This window comes from Tubulanus polymorphus, chromosome 3 (genome assembly GCF_964204645.1).
Source record: "Tubulanus polymorphus chromosome 3, tnTubPoly1.2, whole genome shotgun sequence".
Classification (NCBI taxonomy): domain Eukaryota; kingdom Metazoa; phylum Nemertea; class Palaeonemertea; order Tubulaniformes; family Tubulanidae; genus Tubulanus; species Tubulanus polymorphus.
This window is the reverse complement of record NC_134027.1, coordinates 20,052,178-20,073,568: the sequence shown is the minus strand read 5'-3', so window position 1 is coordinate 20,073,568 and position 21,391 is coordinate 20,052,178. Positions and strand designations below refer to the sequence as shown.

Sequence of the window (21,391 nt, the reverse complement as noted above, 5' to 3'; positions counted from 1 at the left end):
ATAAACCAGTTCATTTCTATAGCTGCCAGGTCTCTTTTGGTTAGCTCCACCTGATTTTTAAAAAAGTAATGTACAGGGTAGAAAGGTGGCCGGCTGAGTCGGCTTTTAAGCTCAGCAGAAAGGAGACACAGGCTATCAATTTTTTTAGCCTTAAGTCTTCGGTGCGCAAGTGTCTCCTTGGCAGCTAATCAATAATCTGTCTGTGGTTCAGTTCCATGATTGGATTTCTCACAAAGCCCACTTACAAATCAATGAATACATTAAATCTATTTGAATGTTAAATTTTTTCATGCCCCAGGGGCCAAGTTTATATTTGAATAAGCTAAACCCTGGATGATGGTTAAGTTATTTAGTCGGACAAAGCCCCAGAGATAAGCCGCGATCACACTGAGACAATTTGGCCCTAGCCAAATTGGCATGGATCAGGCTCAAGTCAAATTACACACACGTGTGCCTAATTAGAGAATGTGTTCACATACAAACTAGTCACTCAATGCTTAACAATGATCAAACAAAGCGAAGTGGGTCATTTGCGGTACCAGTTGCAATTCAAACGCAATCATTTGTCTCGTGCTAAAATTTGGCTCAGGCCTGGTACAACGTTTTCAGTCGGGCCCATTATTTGGCATGCATGTGAACAGTTGTTCCTGGCCATATTTGGCCCGGGCCAAAAATGCTTGTGATCGTGGCTATAACTGATCAAATCAGACATATATTGAGTATGACTACAGCAGCGCAGTTTACGGAGTGAACCAAGGAAGAGTGACCTACTGAACTGTACCATCAAGCTCTGACATTGCTCGTGACAATCAACTTCACATATGATAGGAACCAATGACTATCAATAATCATCTCAGACGAAGGAACCAATTTAGGCAGTGTACCTACCAATACATGGTATAGTATCAGGGCAGATCCTGGAGCATGTGCTTACAATTGTCCAGCGCTCTTCAGAAAAAATATTACACATTTTTCTTTAGATACCTTTTAAATCTCACTGAAAGGTACTGGAAATTGCTTTAAATTTCAAAATTTTCCAGACCCCTTTGGCTTCATGCTCACTCGTGTGTAAATACGTGCCCTTTTAAACAGTGAACGGTAACCTTTTCAGTGTGATCCTGTCGAAGTCCTGCCCCTGGATCCACCCCTGAGTATTACAATGGTACCAATATAGATAGAAATGGCCAAACAAAAACTTCCAGGAATCGGGTTCAGAATCATCCAACCTGAGAAATCCAAATTACCAGAATAAAATACCAGTACGTGTATAGTAAAATTTATTTACAAAATAATTGAATCATCACAAACTGAATGAAAAACAAAACATGTCTGCTTAAAATTAACATTAAAAATGGGCAGACGTTTATCACAGAGTGTAACTCATTAATAACATGAATAGATGAAAAACATGTTTAGGACGGAATTAATCAGCAATTTACTCAAGTATAAAATGATGGACTATTTATTGTTTGATTGAAAAATTTCATCAAATTCATATTTTCTTCACAAGTTATTGAACTATCGCAGCAATGAGGAAGTTTAGAAAAAAAATAAACATTTTGCATAAATTGTAGTAATTGCTTATTTCTTCTTCTTTCCTTTCTTTCCTTTTTTGCCCTTCTTTCCCTTTTTACCCTTGCCCCCACCACCACCGTCTTCATCATCCCCTTGAGCTGCCTTTGCACGCTTCTTACCAAGAGGTGTCTTGGCGTACCAACCCTAAAAAAAACCAAACCATAATATTACATAAGTTGGTTTTTATAACTGGTATCAACGTGATTTGATTTCAGTTCTACAGTTATGGATTTTCTTGTGGCTGGATTGTGTGGAGTCTCGTGGATTTCAAAAAGCGGGTTTGACTCTGGATCCACAGTTGCGGGTCTGATATGACTCTAGATCCTGCCGTTCCACAGTTGTGTTTTAATTAGACTCGGAACCCAATTCCACCAGTGTAGGTTTAGTGGAACTGGAGGTAACTCTGAACCCATTTCCATTGTTATCGGTTCAATTTTTCTTAGGAATATGAAAAAGTTATACCTTGAACGCTTCTTCTTCTTCTTTATAAATAGGATCTATTCTGGCTAACGGGGCAATGAACTCAACGGATTGTAACGCTTTCTTCGCTTGTTGCGAAATCCTACGGTCTGTTAACACTTGTGAACACGCCTGATCCATATGGCCCATTGTGTATCCGTCTGTTATTTTTGCTAGAGAACTGATATCCATCGAGTTCGCTACGATTCCCCCGTGTTTTGTTATCAATTTACGCCAAATTACTGTAAAATATAAATTATCAATGAATAACCTGTGAATAGTAATGAATGACTTGCCCCTCCATTTTTCACTGCCTTTACTTTCAATGCCCTTTATGAAAATTCACTGGTAAAAGATTTTTTCAATTCATTGCTTTTCATGCCCAAATCGAAAAAGCGGCTGCAAAGAAACCTTCTTGGGAGGTCATATCTTATATCAGAAATTCTATGAAAATGCACTGGAGAACTCAAATTTTCCTTGAATAATCAAAGTTGTTTTGCCCCCCAAGAGATTCCTGAGTTACCCCTGTAGGATGGCACATGTGACAGCTGCTCTGCATGCAGAGGTGGGATTTCGACTGAATAGAAATCCTGGGGAAAAACATGTCATGCAGTGTGAAAAGTCTCAGCTGAATAGGTTTCCAGTGAGCTGGAAAGGATGTACTAGGTGTACATGCACGCTGATAATGCCTCGTAAATTGTGAGTGAACAATCGTTTGTAATTGGCCGGGCATTGAGCAGCATTTGTACCAGCCATTGATGGGCAAATGTACTGGACCAAACTATTTCCATGAATGACCATCCTTTAAAATCATACCTACATAAACCATAGCAATGAATGAAAATTATGGGTAAGTCAAATTTTCAATGTTTTGGCAGTAGGGGCCGGTTGCACTAAGTTAAGTTTTAAGACTGATCTAGGCTCATCTCTGAGTTATTGATCCAATAGGATAGACTTCTTTTATGATTAAAACTTAAACCACAGTCCAGCTAATGACTAATCCCATCTTTGTTCTATAGCCAATCTAAACTAACTTACATAAGACCAGCTTATGATTTAAGACCAGACTGAAGTGTTACTGCTACGCAACTGGGCCCAGAAGCTAATCTCAAATAGTATACCTTGGCAGTTTCTTATCATTACAACTGATTAAAGTCCACTTCTATGAATATCAAAGAATATTTTTCAGTTGTGTCCCACTTCAAAAAAAAATTCTTGGTTCCACCCCCTTGTAGACATATTTTTTAGCCACAATCACACAGAGATAATTTAGCCGGGTTGAACTGGCCCAGATCAGGCCAGTCAAATTTGGCTAGTGCCTCATATGAGTGTGTTTATATGTAAATCATTCACTTATTACTAAAATGCTAACAAAACGATGTGGTATTAAGCAAGATCATTCACTCTCAATCCAGTTAACATTCACACGGAATAATTTGTCCTGTGCCTTGTTCCACATTTTTAGTTGGGCCGAATTTTGGCCATATCAACCACCATGGACTCATTTGGCACCAGTGGGAATGAACAGCCTAATCGGGCACCTGCCAAATTTGGTCCGGATCAAAAATGCCTGTATGATCGCGACTATTGCCCCATCATCATTTTAACACTCACGATGTCTGGAGGCATAATCAGGGCGAGGAATGAGGATCACTTTCTGATAGAGAGAAGTCAAGGGTTTCATTTCTCCGTCAAACGGACATCGAGTTGATCCGACCAATAACAATCGATCATCTGCTTTCACTCCTTTCATCGATTTGGGTAATTCTTTTTTCAATCTCTTCGGGTCCGACTAAAGATTAGAAGCAAATATAAATCGTCAATTTTTTAATGAATTTTACATCTCTAAGTAAACCCAGTTCCGTAGTTGTGAGTTATCAGTGGACTCAAGGGTTGACAAATTGAAAATAACTGATCTAAACTCTAGAGTTAGTCAAATTTAACTCACAACTGTAAAACAAGGTGCAGGACATAGTTGTTGGTTCAGTTTGACTCTTTAGAGTTGAAACCAGTTCATTGCAAAAATATTTTCAGCCTGAAGTCATATTTTACCGAGAACTGTGTAACTGGCTACGATGAAGATACTTTTTTTCCTGATACATTTTGTACACTCATACTTTTAAGTTACATAACTTTGTACTCACCAAATCAGTTTTGGGAATTTTCTTTTTAAACATTTTTTCGCAATCGGAAATGAAAAATATTGATGGCTGCAAAGCACGACCAACCTAGAAAATATAAAATGACATTTCAATTAGACAGCAGAAGAAAACTCATCGGAACGATGGATATTCCCCTGGTTGGAACAACAACAATAATTGGATAATTCGAATTCCATGTTGAGATGTGTCCTATAACAGTGCTAACATTGATTGGATATCAAGGCCACTTGAAACCTGAACGAGGAAAAATGAGACTAAAATGGCCCAAATTTGACTTACAACCAGACCAAAAGTTATTTACCCATACCTTAAAAATAAGATGCATCAGCATTTTCAATCCATCTTTGCCGGGGTATTTCCCTGCAAGATTAGTTGGCGATAAATCGAAGAAGTTGGCACCCGTTTCGTTAGCCATTGCATACGCAAGTAGACGTTTACCAGTTCCACGAGGTCCGGTCAACATGATCGATTTAATCAATGGAGCTTTCTCATGAACTGACGCTGACCCTGCAAAGTAAAGAAGTTATATCAAGCATTAATGAAATAACACATTGAACAAAGTCCCGTGCTGAAATGATGATGATAGCGTCTATAGAATGGCATCAACCAGTGAGGTGAATTATCTACTACAGTAGAATAGACCCCACCCAAGTTGGACAAGCGTTCAACTCGATGTTTTATGAAATATTTTTATGACACTATAACGAAATACATAACATTCAACTCGGATATCACTCAAGTCGGAAACATTTTACAGTCCGAAAGATTCGACTTGAACGAAGTCTACTGTACCGGTATGACTCAACTTATGGTTTGAAGTGTGTTGGTTGACTATGGATACAGTGCTTCCACAGTTGAAGATTTATTTCAACTATACAATAGATCCAGTCACATGCTTGTAAACTTAATTTGACTCTAATCAAAATCTTCCTGAACCCACAGTTACAGGTTAGAAGTGGTTGAATGACAACATACCCAATGGTAGAATTCCAAATTCAGCTACGAGTCTGCGAACATCGCTAAGAGAAGGCATTGGCTCGATATTCGCTTGGCGTAAAGTCGTTCCCAGATAACTGTATTCCCCGATATAGTCTGACAGTTGAAGTCTTGGAGGTCGAATTATTATTCCTTCCATCACCAATTCTTCATACAACTCCTCTATTGTCCTTTAGATAATATTTAAAAAATCCAAACATAAATCAATTGAAATCAGTAGAATTCAACTCCCTTTTGAATACTGTTGGCATTATCCATTCTTCAGGAAAGTTTAATACTTTTGAGCCAAAATTTTCTTGTGATCATAATACAAGCATGGCCGGTAAGCTTACTTATCAGGGGTCAAATCTTTCTCCTTCTTTCCTTTCTTTCCCTTCTTTCCACTTTTCTTTCCCTTTTTCTTCTTTTTTCCAGATTTCTTCCCCTTCTTTCCTCCCTTCTTGCCCTTGTCTCGGTCGACGGCCTGTGGTGATATATAAACAATTCTAGATATATTTTCAGCAAGGGACCATTCATTAAATTAAGTACATACACATTCACGAGGAGCAAACAGGTCAAAATTCATGACATTCAAGCTATGAATGTAAAGCCTTTTCATAGCTTTTCACACAAACAAAGTGAACTTACAGCTTTTAGATTTTTCAACTCTTGTCTCATCAATTCGTCAACTTGAATTCGAACGTCTTCTTCGACTTCTTTTCTTTTTTCTTCTTTGATTAGTTCAGCATCGTGTTTCTGGCTGAAATTTTCACTTTCGTCTCGCGTTTGCCAAACCGATTTGTAAGTATCCGTTCCTTCTTGAATCGGCAGCACGAATTGCGATGGGGCCAATTTCCATCCTTCTTCTTCTTCCTACATAATACATAGAATACATGTCATACAGAAACTGTCAGAACACACTGCAAAAACTATCATCCATCATCTAAATAAATGCATGGTAAATACAAGTATATACACTTGGAAACAGCCATACTTGTGGCTTCATTAAGTTGACCTATCCGAATGGTGACTTACACCGAGTAAACTGAGTAAATTGAGAATACAGAAATTGGTACTCAAAAATAGTGATAATGTGACAACTCTTCCGATGATGACCAAACCCAGACTGCAGGTACACATAAAATTCTCAAAACATTTTGATGTAAGTCTTTTCTACGCATTTTGTAAAACTGTTATACACACAATCAGGTTTCTAACCTGGATTTAAGACAGCTTGGGCTTTCACATTCATACTTTGGTAGACAATTTTTCCACAGGACAGGAGCAAAAAAGGCTTTCTTTCCTATTACACAATTTGGATTTTAAGATTTAACGTGTCATCATTACCTGTACCCCAGGTATATACTGCCTCAAGCAAAGGGATCAAGCCATTAAACACTTAGTAACCAATAAAATGTACTTTGCACACGTAAAGCAAGATGGTTTACATGTTCTACTCGTGAAGTGTGGTGCATGTACATCTGATATGTAAATATGTGAAATTACTTTACACACGGTATGGCACATGTACATGTGAAACTTCTATGAAAGTACAATCAATAATACATTACCTCATCATCTCCACCTTTTCCTTTCTTTCCTTTCTTGCCCTTTTTATCTTTCTTCTTATCCTTCTTTCCTTTCTTATCTTTTTTGCCTTTTTTATCTTTTTTCTTGTCTTTTCCATCTTCCTGTGAAATTATGCAGCCAGTAGAATCAGATGCTCTATTCAGTTGTGTGTACAAGCATGATATTGATTTCACAATATATATCGGTGTTAGCATGCAACAGTAGTTATATTGAAATATGGACTCTGCAGTGTGAAAACTCATAAAACAATGTTGAAAGCCCTCATGCAATTCCAGTTCGTAGACTCAACTTTGAAATTAAATAATTACATAAAAAGAACAAATCTTTCACTTCACAGTCTATTGAACCAGGAACTGTAGCTATTGTGTATGAACACCCGATGTATGACAAGATTCTCAATTCTACATCTCCATGAGAATTTTTCCCTGTTGACCCTGCATTTTTCTTCTCGAGAAATCTAAGCTCCAAGTAATAAAAAAGGCCTCACTTGTAAAAATGGTGAAAAAGTTGACATAAACATGCTATCATTGTGAAAGGATTAAGAGCCCACTCCATGCAATGATTTATACAGTTTAGTTTGCCTCTTAACTAGAATCCTTCAAACTCAAATTAATTACCTTAAACGTTAGAATGATATCAACTGAATTATCTTTCTCCAATTATCACCTGAGACCAAAAAACACTGGGCCTAATTGATTCTAATTAGGAGCAGTTCACTGTATATTAAACCTACATCATCCGACGATGAGTAATAACTACTTGACGTTTTCCTATTGTTATTCTGTTGCTATTTTTTGTTAGCCGCAAGAAAACGACACGATAATGCATGGAAGAAATGGATAAATGAATGAGCAATGACTACAATGATGGATAGAGCAAATACAATGTATTATACATTACATTGATGCTTCATATAATTTTGCTAAATAATGGTCAAATCCGATAAATTCCGGTGAAGTCAAAAGTTTGACAGATACCTTATCTCTGAGTTCCGCTTCCACTTCAGCTGGATCTTTCTCAAGGAATATGGACTTAGATCCTCCTTCATCTTCCGCCGGGTATTCTGGAAATTTCCCCAAAGCATCTCTACAAGAAGAATTTTGAATACAATATTCATTTCAAGTTCATATGAGTAATATATCTTTATTCATTACCAAGAATTTTACATACACGAGAGGTTATGAATTACCAGATAAACAAGGAGCCTATCGGCTTTTATAGCTCCGCTGTGTGATTTGAAGAAATAGAAGCTGCATACCTGGCCAAATCCAAAAAAGTCTCTGTACTTTGTAGGTATTGGTCCATAGAACATTCATACCAAATTTGGACTTGATCTGATTAAAACTGTAGGATGAGTAGCGATTTTAGAAAACAGAAACTCCACCGCAAGTGGCACCCCCTGGGGGACGAATCCAAAAAATGGCTCTGTAACTTTATAGGCCTAGGTCCATAGAACATTCATACCAAATTTGGAATTGATCTGATTAAAACTGTAGGACTAGTATTTGAAGAAATAGAAACTCCATCCCAAGGGGGCCCCCCAAGGGAAGAATCCAAAAAAATGGCTCTGTTACTTTTTAGGCCATGGTCCATAGAACATTCATACCAAATTTTGAATTGATCTGATTAAAACTGTAGGACGAGTAGCGATTTTAAGAAATAGAAACCCCACCCCCGGGGGACAAATCCAAAAAATGGCTCTAACTTTATAGGCCTTGGTCCATAGAACATTCATACCAAATTTGGAATTAATCTGATTAAAACTATAGGACTAGGAGCGATTTGAAGAAACAGTTGACAGACGAACGTGCTAAAAAGTGAAACAATTCAAAAACAAGGACTGACCTACATTGTATGTATGGTAATCTATTATTTCTTGGATATCAGATAAGGAATTTGTCTTCAACTAATGAGGGTAATGCATAAAATCAGCAATAGACAACACTCCAGGGATGAGAACTTGGGATTATGAAAAAGCGGGACTTTAGAAGAAAATTTCTGTTAATTACTGAAATTGCAGCTAAACTGCATCATTGGCACTAAGCTCAAAGTGGGGGTTCCCAGCATGATTTCCTCAACAGCCTTGTTTCAATTCTAGAAGGCAGCACGAACTGGTTATTTTTTCACAGTAGTTTATATTGGCAATACCAGATGGCAGCACATAACGAAAAACTTTGGGCGATGTACTGTCGCATGCTAAAATACTCTAGTGAGCCCAAACATAATGCCAGACTAGACGAGAAGATACACAATATCCGTGTATGATGATAACGAGAGAAATCCCACAATAACGAAGCCAAGATTGAAAAATTCTATATCCGAATGATTATATTTGAGGAGTAACGTTTCCGCTAACAACTGTTAGCCATCATCAGGCGTACTGAGCTGAAATGTCGCTCCTCAAATATACCGGTAATCAAATAATAATTCTGATATAGAATTTTTCAATCTTGTGGGATTTCTCTCGGCATAATGCCAGACACAGCAAACCTTAACCCCCCCCATCAATTTCTCAATGGATCTGGACAATTTGGAAAGCTTGTTTTTCTAAATTTCTCATCACAAAAAAGCGGGAAATTCTCATCCCTGACACTCATTTCAAATTATCCACTCTCTCTTTCAATTGCTGAGTTTGGAAGTTTCTGCCAACTTATGTTATATTCTAACGAGAATATTCCATCTTCCTGCACAACCAAAAGGGCTAAGATTTAAGTCTAATCTTTCTAGGCGTTTTGAAAAGAGTCAAATTAACTCACACCTCCCGAGTGACTGGATCTAGATTGAAAATAAAACTGCAACTGTGGAACTGGGTCTAAAGTAAAATCAACTGTGATCCTGTTAAGAAATAAATCCAGGAAGAAAGACACTCTAAATATTTGGATGGATATATGAAAGTTGTGGGTACTGGAGTGTGTAATGGGTAGTGTAGTGTGATCTGTGTGCATTTGTGGCCAGCACACAGATCACATTGTTCAATGGGGTTTGGTCCAGGACTCGCGAGATTTTCAAAAACACGGAAGTAACGTGTAATAAATGATGACTTGAATTGCATGACTACCTACCACCCCTCATTATTGTTGGAAAACTAAACGTTCGGCACTGACTAAAAATTAGTAATAACATTTTAGAAATGGCCAAAATTTTAACTTAGGTTCTATCTCATTTTTATTTTACAATTACGATTGGTATTAATTTTTTTTTAAACGGCCGTTAAGGCTTCATGTTTCGTCTGCAATTCACTGCAAATAGTTACGCAACTACGCACATTTCAGTGTTTTTGGCAGCTGTACACTCAATCGGCACCGTTCGTGACTAGCTTCACTGCGGAATTATCATTAATTAACATCGCCATATCACATCATCAACTTATATTGTGCCTTAAAACCCTAACAGCCAAAATAATTGAAATGCACACACGATTTCTATCATTGAAAATTGAGAGAGTGGCCATGTTTGTGTTTGCTGCTTCGCGTAAATCCCGCGCGGTGGCGCAACCGCGCGGAGTGGGGCCGATACGTCCAGTCAGCGTGTTATTGAGAACTGACCTGCATTCAATAAACCACTGTCGGATCTGATCTTGCATTGTTTCTTTCATGTCAGGACCCTCTGTTTCACGGATTTTCTCACGGATGTTCACCAGTGCTTGTTGATATTCTTGTTCATGCATCTCTTGTGTTACACGTCGAGCTTGTTCTACGCGTAAAGCTTGACTTTGCGGTAAATTTTTTACATTAGCCACAGCTGGTGGCGGAATCTACAGCAAGATAAATACCAGTATACAAAATTAAACTTTTCTTCTATTATCGCATATTTACAAATCACAGAAATCAGTTTATTTTGTAAGAAAACTTTAGAATGCGGACACACTTCATAAACTTGGTAAAATCCATAGACTGGAAGGACTACTCGGAAATCCCTTGTTTTGGTTGAATTGAGCCCACCCCTTTTACAACTGAGTGCCCTTTCGAAAAGCATTTATGAAAACCAATCAAGTTGATTGAAATATTTCCCAAGAGATTTTGGCTAAAAATTCCCTCAGATTACATAAAAATGCATCTCAAAGGGTAAGTGACACTTTTTTAAGATTTTCTACTTTTTATACTAAACGATAGATAATAGTATAAAATAAGCCTAGGTGATTACAAAATTGGAAAAATCTTTTCAATCTAGTCAGAATTTATGATTTTGATGTTCGCGCACCTGTTCAGTGTATACATTGCTTCTGCTGAACGCGTGGTACTGTGTCTATTATTAGAACTACGTCACTGAAGGGACTGCTCGGAAATGATGTCTATAGAAATGAATAGGAAATAAGCTACAAGAGCAATTCAACTTTATCTTTATACCTATTTGACATTCGTATTCCGACAAAATGCCTCTTGATTTTGAAAGGCTACACATCAATGATTATAATTAGCTGTTGAACGGACCACATCTGTTCAAACTAAAAGCAAAAAATAGGATTTGAAAAGCAATCCATGGCATTTTCTAGTAGACAGCACGGAACACGGATGTATAAATCATCGTTTTGGATTATCATTTAGTGATAGTAAGTAAAATCATGGTAAGATCTAATACCGAGGATATTTTGACTTATGAACTTCTATCTCCCTGGCCAGTTTCAAAGCTGTAAAACAATCTGGCATTGAGATGTAACAGAAAATACATGTAGTTTCACCAAAATTCAACGCATTTCTATAGACGCTATTTCTCAGCTTTCTCTTTATGAAGTTGCAGCGCGCACCTGCTGGTTTAGCCGACGCTGAACAATAAGAGATATAAACAACGAAATGAGGTAAAAATCATGTTACAAAATCACAAATTGCGCGTAAACTAAACATTTTTGAAGAGAACAGTTGAAGATGAGTGTAAAGATCAATAGAATACATCATATTTTGAAATAAAAAAAATTGTCAGTTACCCTTTAATTTTCATACCCCTCATTTTCGCTTTGCCCCAATATCACTTTCTTGGAGCATTTGCCTTTCTTATTCATGAACCCACCCCCTTTTGAAATACTGGACTCACCCCCATAGATATTTCTTAAAATTTTGATTTTGTGAACCAGGTACAATAATTCTACCTCAGGTGGAGTCTAGCCTTTTCTATGGGCCTCCAACGTGAGTTTAAATTCTAATAGTGGCAGAGGTTACTCTCTTTGAGTACTCAGGAAAAAGTGCCTTGAACCCACTAATAGTGGCACTCAGTGGGTTGAGAGATGGGAAAAAGGTCTTTGAAATGTACATTTTGATGCCAACATTGCATTTACCATTTTCAGCATTAATGCAAGTTGACATTTTTTCAAAACATTTATCCAGTACCAGGTATTTTGTACATATTTCCAGTAACATCTTTTCCAGAAATTTACAAATTTCAACACATGTATGTTGATAAGAATTTTCTTATTTTTTACCTTGCATAATCAGTTTTTAGTTCATTGAATAAAGAAAGGTTTATCATTAATATGCATGTGATTTCATTTGGATAGACACTCTCTATCCAAATCTTTTCATTGATATTTGAAATGATTCATTTGAATTTCAAACAAATCCTTGAAAGTCAATGTGGGCTCGATCTCTCTTCCAATAAAAATCCAATTAAGCTTGAGCTTAAAAGCATATGAAATAGGGGTAGGGGCTTGGTTAGTAAGGTTTTGCTATATTTTTACCATTCCGAGCCAACGAAATTCCTCTTCGCGTTGCTTAGTTACGCGTCTGCGACTTGAGAAACCTTTCCATATCTGAAAACATGATCCACACAAAAAACATGGGTCTCTTTATAGAAAAAGAACTGTGCAGCAGTTAATAGTTTAGGTCTATTATTCTACTGTCTACCATCTACCCATGCACTGTGCACTACATATAGAACAATCTATAACTTTTAAACAGAATTACTGATATTCCACACTTCATTTCGAAAGAACTTTTTCAACGGGGCTTATATGGTATAGATAGAGGCATAAGAAAATACAACGCTATTATAGGCTAATTCAATTCAAAAATGAAGAGTAGAATTGTATGATCAAAACACCGGTCAATTTCGAAACAGTAAAGGCTAAAAGACCAGTCTAAGATGATATTGTTTCTGTACACAGCTATTCTATAACTTGCAGGAGTGTAACTTTCCTTAGGGCAGGTTATAGCCTACTTTCAGTTTCAAACCGGCATTAGTCAAATTTGGTTACAAACGGTTTTCAGTAATACCAGTCTTTCAAAAACCTATCATCAGTAATCCATTCAAAAATCAAACATTGTTCACATATAAGATGTTAGAATGTGTACCCACCATTCCGATAAAACGCATTTCTTCTTCGCGTTCGAGTCTCGCTAGTTTACGTGTCGAAAAACCTTTCCACATCTGTAATTAGTGATCGATTAAGCCATGCAAGCAATGCATTCTGTGCTTGTTATACGAATAAGCGTTAAAAGCGGACAATGGAAAAAATGCAATGAAACTCACTTAATCCAGATTATTTGGGACTGATGAAATTCAACCAATGATGTCTACCAGTATGTAACAAAAATATTGTGGATGGCCACTACGTATGAATACCCAATAGTAGAACTTGCATGACCAGGACCAAAATCCAGTGTTAATTAAAACTTTTTAATTCGAAATGCGCCCTAGAGACAAACTTCACCAACAACTTCAAGAACTGAAGTGGCCAGATCTGGATTAAGAAGTTTCAATGTACAGCAAACCGAGTTTAATCCGTTCACTTAGGGCCAATGAAAATAATCACACCAGGTGAAATCCAGATTGAACACCATATTTTACGCTGTACATTATATAGGCCTACCTAGGTGGCCAGTACAATATCCAGATGTGATAAAATTCAGGATTAAAGTGTACCGATTAAGCAGGTATTGACTTAATACATACATTCATAGTTAGTGAACCATTCTATCTGCGTTAACATCTAAGTTAATAGTTTAAGATAGTGTAAGTAGTGAGCATTCTCATTAGTTGTGTCAATTATTTTGTAAATGGACAATATACCAGGTAAGCATAATATGGTTATTCAATTAGATTTCATCAATGATGAAAAATAGTCTATCCTTTTCAAGACTAAAAATTCTTCAAAAATAATAGTTCAATTCAATCAAAACTTTTCTTAATTAACTTCACTTGATTTAATTGATTTTCTGGCAACAAACATGAAATGAATACCTATATAGCTATCACAGATAACGTATCATTCAATCTGATTCCATAGCAAAATTCAACACCGTCCTACTGAACACTACTGTGTCATCAGCCAACACAGGGACCTTTGCCTTGGTCAATTCTTATACAGGGCCCAGCCTCACATAATTATTTCAAATAATTTCTATTATTAAGTTCATTCATTGAAATTGAAAATGACTGAGAGGAATGTCACAAATAGGCTTAATCAATTTAGCCAGCGCAGGCAACCTTCGCCTTGGTCAATTCTTTTATACAGGGCCCAGCATCACATAATCAATTGCAAATAATTTTTATTACTCATTGAAATTGAAAATGACTGAGAGGGATACCACAAATAATCTAGTTTTTAAAACTGGACCCAGGTATGAATCTACAGCCTGGAATCACTGATTCTCTCTCTGCAGGGATTCGATTACAACCTGACGGCATCGAGACTGCTACAGTACGAACCCCTGTTGGAATAGCCTTGGTATATAGTTGTGCAGCTTAGCCGCGGATTGTCAGTGGCAATCAGATTGGCCATTGTATAAGGCAATTTCATATAAGATGAAAATGAATAACCGTATGATTTCCCTGATTGGCTGTTAATGACATTAGGCCAATGCTGCTCAACTTACAGGTACATTGGGTTTGTTTGGGCATTTGTCCATTACGTGGTGGGCATGATGCTACCAGGTTCAAGTCACCGCTGTTGGATTGTGGGAATCACTCTTGCTCAGACATTTACACTTTGTTGTGTGAAGTCTGGACTTTTTTGGAAGTGTGCTAAAATGTCTAATTTCTGGTGTTTGCGGTACATTTGTTAAAAACATCTGAGGTAGCACCGTGACAAAATGGTGACTTTGTGTCGTGACTGCAAAATGACATTTTGATTTACAACAGCTAGCGTGATGCTCTGCTGCCATCTATCCAATCACCTCAGAATTATCAATCTAAAATGGCCCCTGTAAGCGATTGACTATAGCGATCTGTAGGAAAAGGTTGAATGATTTCCTCAATGACAAACTAAGGCCTATGTTACAAACTCATACCTTCTGAATCCGAATTGCGGCGACATCCGGATCAAGCGTTGGGGCTCCACGATTGGCAGCTTCCATTTCGCGTTTTTCTTGCTCGTGAATTTCTTTCATAAATTTAGCCCGTAGCCTACCCTGTCTCGCACGTTCATGAATTTGAATCAGACGAATTGCATCCTCCAGCGTCATCTTAATTTCTTCTTTATCCTACAAATGTTGAAATGTGTAAGTTGGCTAAGTTCACGTCAGACCTAACCAGAGCCCAATTGAAATCTCTTAAGAGTACATCTTATAAACTGCCAGGTTTGTTTCGTGAAAGTAAAACAAGATTCAACTTGAAGTTGAATATTGAGTTCATGTGGACTATGATGACATTTCCATCATATGTCTCACTGCTCTAGAATATTTTGGAATTTTCCAAATTTACTCCGATATCTGAAAGTGTTGATATCTCACGGCTCAATACCCCTTACCGTGTCTTTGTCTTGTGGACCCATTTTTGCCAGGATCTGTCCGAGTAACTTTTCTCTTTCTTTCAAGGCTTTAGTACGTTCGTTCAAGAAATATTTCGGGATTGGCATTTCAACATCATTCTACAAAATAACAAACCAGTTCAGATCGAAAATAGGCCTCATTTTCAAGGGGTCAAATTGCGGTATGCATGTGTTTGGCTATCCAGACATGAGGTGGTGCGTCAATAAGTCAAATCACTCTAAAGCTAATTATATTATCAAACTGAGTTACACAGATCAGGCCTATTCAAATCATGAAATTACACTGTATAACCTGAGGTGATAGTGTCTAGATGCAGACACTAGGGGCGCTCTATCAAATCTCTTTTAAAAGCAAAGTGAACAACCCAGTATAGCCTTACATGATTGATATGGACACCAGAATGCAGTCCCGCAGGTGTGAGTTAAGATATGACTCATGAAACTCTGAAAATGAACTGATTTCAACTTAGAGCTAACCCCCACCCTGTGGAACTAAATCCTGGAAGCTCTAAAGCATCAAACCCAATTTAGCAAATTTAACTTGACATGAATAGTGGTAGAGTAGACGTGGCTTTGTTAACTTATTTGTATACTTACTGGCGTTAATTTCAAATCAGACAAAACATCATCAAAATAATGAAATTCTGAAAACTCGAGTTGAACCATTTCATTTTTTACTTCTAAAACGCGTCCCATACAGCCGTCTAAGACATGTCGCAGAACACGGCGTTTTTGTGGGTGAACGATTTGATCGTAGCTTTGTTCCAAACGACGAAATATCTGTATATACTTGATATACATCGTAGCTAACAGCTGAAACGCAGCCAAACGATCCTAAAAACAAAAGAATAGAAGACAATGTTCTCAGTGAAAAAAAAGGTCAGGTGATCTTAGATTGTGTCTTTCTTAAACATTTCTTACTATGACGTGTTTAATGATGTAACCCATACTGTTTCCTGCTCATCATCCCCGGCAGGGATTCAAACCTGATGGCATCAAGATTGCCATGATTCAAACCGTGCTACACGAAGAGATGATGTCATCATTAGCCAATTATATAGTTTAGATCTATTTCGGCGCGGCTTTCCCATTTATAGTTCTCGTGAAATTTACTTCAGTGATTATAGGCCTACTACAAGCAATATCTGATTGGTGCAAAGTACATGGTATTATGTACAAGTTTTCGTGCGGCAAACCCATGCATGTACTTGCGCACCCAATCTTATGTGCCGGGTTCGTGTTGTAGTTGAGTGTAGTGACGCCATCCGGTTCTAATCCATGCCGAGGGAGGATGCTTCTTAATTGACATTGATTATGAATGTTCAATTTTACAAAATTCAAGCGCTTTTAATCAATATCCATGACCTTGATAGTTTATTCACACTTGTGCGGGAAGGTTACTGAAGGAGTGAAGGCCTAGCTACTGGAAAGGTTCGAGACAGGTAATCAGTCAAGAGGCCTTACCGACTTGGAGCAAAATTGCAATATATTTTTCAAGTCAATAACCAGAAGAGGAGGGTAGGGATGGTGAGGCCGAGTGTTTGACTCACAATCGGTAGCACGAAAGAACTCTAATCGGCTTTTATCACAATCAACCAAAAGGACGCTCTCCTTCAAGTGTCTTGTTCTCACCTTTTCCGGTTTAGCAGGTTCTTCTGGAGCTTCTATTTGGAGCAAGTCTCCGATCGCTGCTTGGGCTTCCGACCATTGCTTGTTATACGTACTGAAAATATTTTTTAAAACAGGTACAACTAAAATAAAATTCACAATTTTTAGGATTTGGCATTATCCAAGTTAACATCATTATGCTGATAACACTATTATTATTGGCTTTAATTCAAATCGCGCATGCATACTGAGGTGCTCGACTAAGAAAAATCGAGGAAAGAGTAAGAGTAAATAGAGCAGAAAATTCTGCATTCAAACCCAGGCAAAAACATTGCCATACACGATAATAAAAGCTAAAGCTTACTGTAACTACCTAGTAACTATCCCTATTGCAACCGCAATGGCGTTGGAACCGCAGCAACCTGCACACCCAAAACTAAGCGAAATATCCCAAAAAGATCGTGGACAATCAAAAATAAATAGACTTTTTTTTAGTGAAGAGTTTTGAGTCACTTCAATCGTCAAAAGCTAGGCCTATTTAGGATTAAAAATTTATGCCCAAACAATAGTTAACTTTCATCTGATTACAGAACAGTCAGTTTGAGATAAGTTGATGGTGTTTTAAGGGGTGAAATAGACGCTAAAAAACCTCTTTCATCAAAATGAGGGACGAAAATCAACATTATGTGAGTACTTTTGCCCTAGACGTTGTTTGTGGAACGACGGCTAGGTACTAGACTACATTCAAACCTGGGTTAATAACACGTTCACCAAGAACCTTGGTGTCTGATGTACCACAGATTGGTTACACTAGGATCGTAGAGCGACGGAGATCTCTGTGGAGACAACCGCTGCCAGTGCTGGGTGAAATAACACAGTGTCTCCTCACTTGACCACTGAGGCTGGTCGCAAAACGCTGAATAGGCCTATTCTAACTTAGCAGCAGGAGTAAACCTGACAGCCCTCTGTCTTATTGCAACTAACCTGATCATGCTCTACCCATCCTAACTTGCTCTACCCATCCTAACGTTAACTAAGCCGATTCTCATCTTCTTGTAAAACCCCCTTCTCACTCAAAGCAAACCCTGGCTTAATTATTCAATGCCAATAATGGCCATGAATCATCCAACTAAAATATCTTTAAGTGAAATAAAACCGTTGAAATATCAACTTCGTTTTTCCATCCAGTGGCTACCACCCTATCCACGTTCTGACAGTGACAAATGATATTCCTGCCACTTTTGGTGCAGCCCACCATTAATGAATTACGGTCAAAACGTCCTCATGTCAAAACGTCCTCCAGTCAAAACGTCCTCGGTCCTTGTCTGTATTAGGGGCCTATGTCCTCGACACACTCAACAGCTCAATCAATAGTCACCTTTAGGAACCTTGATGTTTTAGGCCTAAAAAATCTGAACTTTTTTTTAGATGTATTTAGACCCCTCCTCCGATAGTATGTAATTAGTATGCTGTAAATAACGTTTGTCTTAGGCCTATGTTTTAAATACTTTTATTTTCTGTTTTGTAAATATTGATTGACTGCCTCATATGCCATCTATGTTAAAGGTCATATATACTAAGCTTATAACTCAGATTTAACAGTAGTAATAACTATATGCATTGACTGAATTTATTATATGATAAAGTTATTCTGGCATGAGTGAGGACGTTTTGACTGACGAAAATGAGGACGTTTTGACCGACAAAAGCGAGGACGCTTTGACCGGGTATGCGAGGACGTTTTGACATGAGGACGTTATGACCCGACACCCCATTGGCATTTATAACACATCAATACCACAGGGGTTTGGCGATGGGCTTGGATTTTATTTTCAAGTTGTTGATAATCTCGCGAGAATGGCGCTAAATATGAACTGCGAATAAATTCAAAATATCACGGAAATACCTTGTGTTTATATTGTTTATTTATCCGTGCCAGCCAGAAAGTTGGGACAGTCACGTGACTTAACGCTTCTTATTTGACTGAACGCGAACCTGAAGCATCTAAGATGGAAACTATGATACGAAAAATATTTGAGAATAACTTACATTCAAATGCATTTTTTGACTATGAATTATATATTTCATCATAATTTATTCTTTATTAGTTATTTATTTCATATGAATCATAATCTGACAATTGATATCGGTCTGTGAACATGTTAACTTTTAATGTTGAAGTTTTAAATGCGATGACGTCATCAGAATGTCACGTGACTGTCCCAACTTTCTGGCTGAAAATTTAAGTACAGCGGAGGCCTGGCGTTTTTTCGTCCCTTGTGGTTTTATATAGTAAAGCGTGACGACCGTCTGATAATGATTCTTAATCTTAACGACCAATTGTTTATCGAAACTTTATAGCGGATAAATAAACAATATAAACACAAGGTATTTCCGTCATATTTTGAATTTATTCGCAGTTCATATTTAGCGCCATTCTCGCGAGATTATCAACAACCCGGAAATAAAATCCAAGCCCATCGCCAAACCCTTCTCCCCTGTGCCGTGGACGTGGTGGTGGTGATCAATACATACATACAACCCGGCAACTTTAGTTCGCAGGGCTCTGAGTCTGGAATATATGTACGACCCTTAACACCTCCTTTTGATTAAAATAGTTTAAATCATACCTGTGCGACATGTTTTATGCCAAGATAATTCGCCCTGTTTATAGCAAATCCAATTTTTATCGCCCCAAGAATTATCCCGTTCAATAAGTCAGTATGCCGCCATATTGTTTACGCGTTGCCATGAGAGTGCAAACAAAAATTGACGCAACATTATGATAAACATATCATGGAATAACGTATTATGGACGATTTATATTCAAATAAGGCAGGAGTTTGGTGCGGTATCGAACATTCGCTACAATCGCCACTTTTCTATCCTCCGTTCAATTGTAGCGATTCTTAATACATAATTAAAATCGTCAATATTAGCGAATGTTCAAAGATGAACTGGCGATTCTATCACAATTCTAATATCTATTTATTTAGTTTTTAATAACCGAAATTTTATGATAGAATTGTAGAACATATAATTTGAAATTTGTAAAAGAGTTAGACTGGTTGCCTGTCCCATTCAGAAGATATAGACCGGTAACCAGTCTATAAAAGAGTCGACAGGCCGCAATCAAATTCCAATAAACTTATATATTGTGCAAAATTACAGCTTCACGGTGCGATAACCACACACTGAAACGTGGTGAACAGATGATAAGATAAAAACCCACTATTTACAAATTAAATCTAAAATCGAGAATTTATTATTTACAATCTAAAATATAAGAACACGACGTTTCGATCTCACACTAGAGATCCTCGTCAGAGAGATATTGACTAAAAACAGGAGTATGCATTCATATGATGCATTCATATGATTTGAATTATGAATATGATAATGCTTTATTCTCACAGTTGTCTTATAAATGCCATATGCTGTGAAAATTCCGTGGCTGCAAATTAGCCACAAAATGCCGAAGAGACTTCTACTCTATAGCGGCCGAAACCGACTTCACCAAAAACTAAATCTCGCAGGTCAAGACAAAAAATCTCCTCTATTTTGGCACACCAAAACAAATTCGGACTGATAAGATCAACTCGAAAAATTCAAGCAAGATCTGGAACAAATAGATAAGCGAGGAACGCATATAATAATTCATAAAATTGCAGAACCAAAAAATAGCTGATTAAAAGGCGTGAAAATTCTGAATTGACGATAATTGAAAATCTAATGACATGTTTGGGGTTCGGAGGAAAAATTACCAAACCTCGACGGCTTGGAAATGCATGGGATCACTCCAAACTGGGCACAGGAACGGGTTCTAAACCTGGCATGGCATATGGCATAATTGGCATATATATTGCATGGTATGCCAAGACCATTCAAATAGAATCTATTATCTTTTATTTTTCCTAAATTCTGCAATTCAAAATATTCTATTTTAATTGCGCGATCAGATTGTTTGCAGCTGTTTTCTTTAATTGCGCCTTTTAACAAATCGCTCCTCGGGCCTAGTGCTTTATTTTGTCCTCCCCACAGTCAAAACCTTCCAGTCGTCCTTAAATAAAAAATTGCGGAATTGCAATGCTTGATTGATTTACATGTTCTATCCTGTACTAGGCTCCTGGAAAAACACGATAGTACGTTAGGGTCAGTTTTTTTCGAAAAAAGAATAGGAAAAGATTTCGACTTCTTTCTTTGGAAACAATGACTTAATTGAATTTTTACTTAGTACTTCAGTACTAGAGAGTACTACGTATTTTCAGGTTTTTTGGTAGTTTACAACGTCGGTAGTTTACAACGTCAACATCTAACTTTATGA

General features: G+C 37.5%; 1 protein-coding gene across 3 annotated transcripts; it reads right to left on the bottom strand.

Annotated features, from left to right (window-relative positions):
• Window positions 1-1,358: 1,358 nt before the first annotated feature.
• On the bottom strand, window positions 1,359-19,802 carry LOC141901759 (dynein regulatory complex protein 11-like). Of its 3 annotated transcripts, XM_074789205.1 has the most exons (18): window positions 19,698-19,802; window positions 17,092-17,182; window positions 16,057-16,293; window positions 15,439-15,558; window positions 14,981-15,172; window positions 13,047-13,118; window positions 12,430-12,501; window positions 10,307-10,515; window positions 7,739-7,847; window positions 6,743-6,862; window positions 5,820-6,044; window positions 5,525-5,655; window positions 5,172-5,362; window positions 4,504-4,703; window positions 4,179-4,262; window positions 3,649-3,826; window positions 2,038-2,276; window positions 1,359-1,719 (listed from the first exon to the last, which is right to left on the bottom strand). In XM_074789205.1, exons 1-18 carry the CDS (start codon window positions 19,706-19,708, stop codon window positions 1,582-1,584), a joined length of 2,619 nt encoding a protein of 872 aa, XP_074645306.1. In that variant the 5' UTR covers window positions 19,709-19,802; the 3' UTR covers window positions 1,359-1,581. The 3 variants fall into 3 exon arrangements, with proteins under 3 accessions (XP_074645306.1, XP_074645308.1, XP_074645307.1); XM_074789207.1 differs by lacking the exon at window positions 12,430-12,501; XM_074789206.1 differs by lacking the exon at window positions 13,047-13,118.
• Window positions 19,803-21,391: the final 1,589 nt, after the last annotated feature.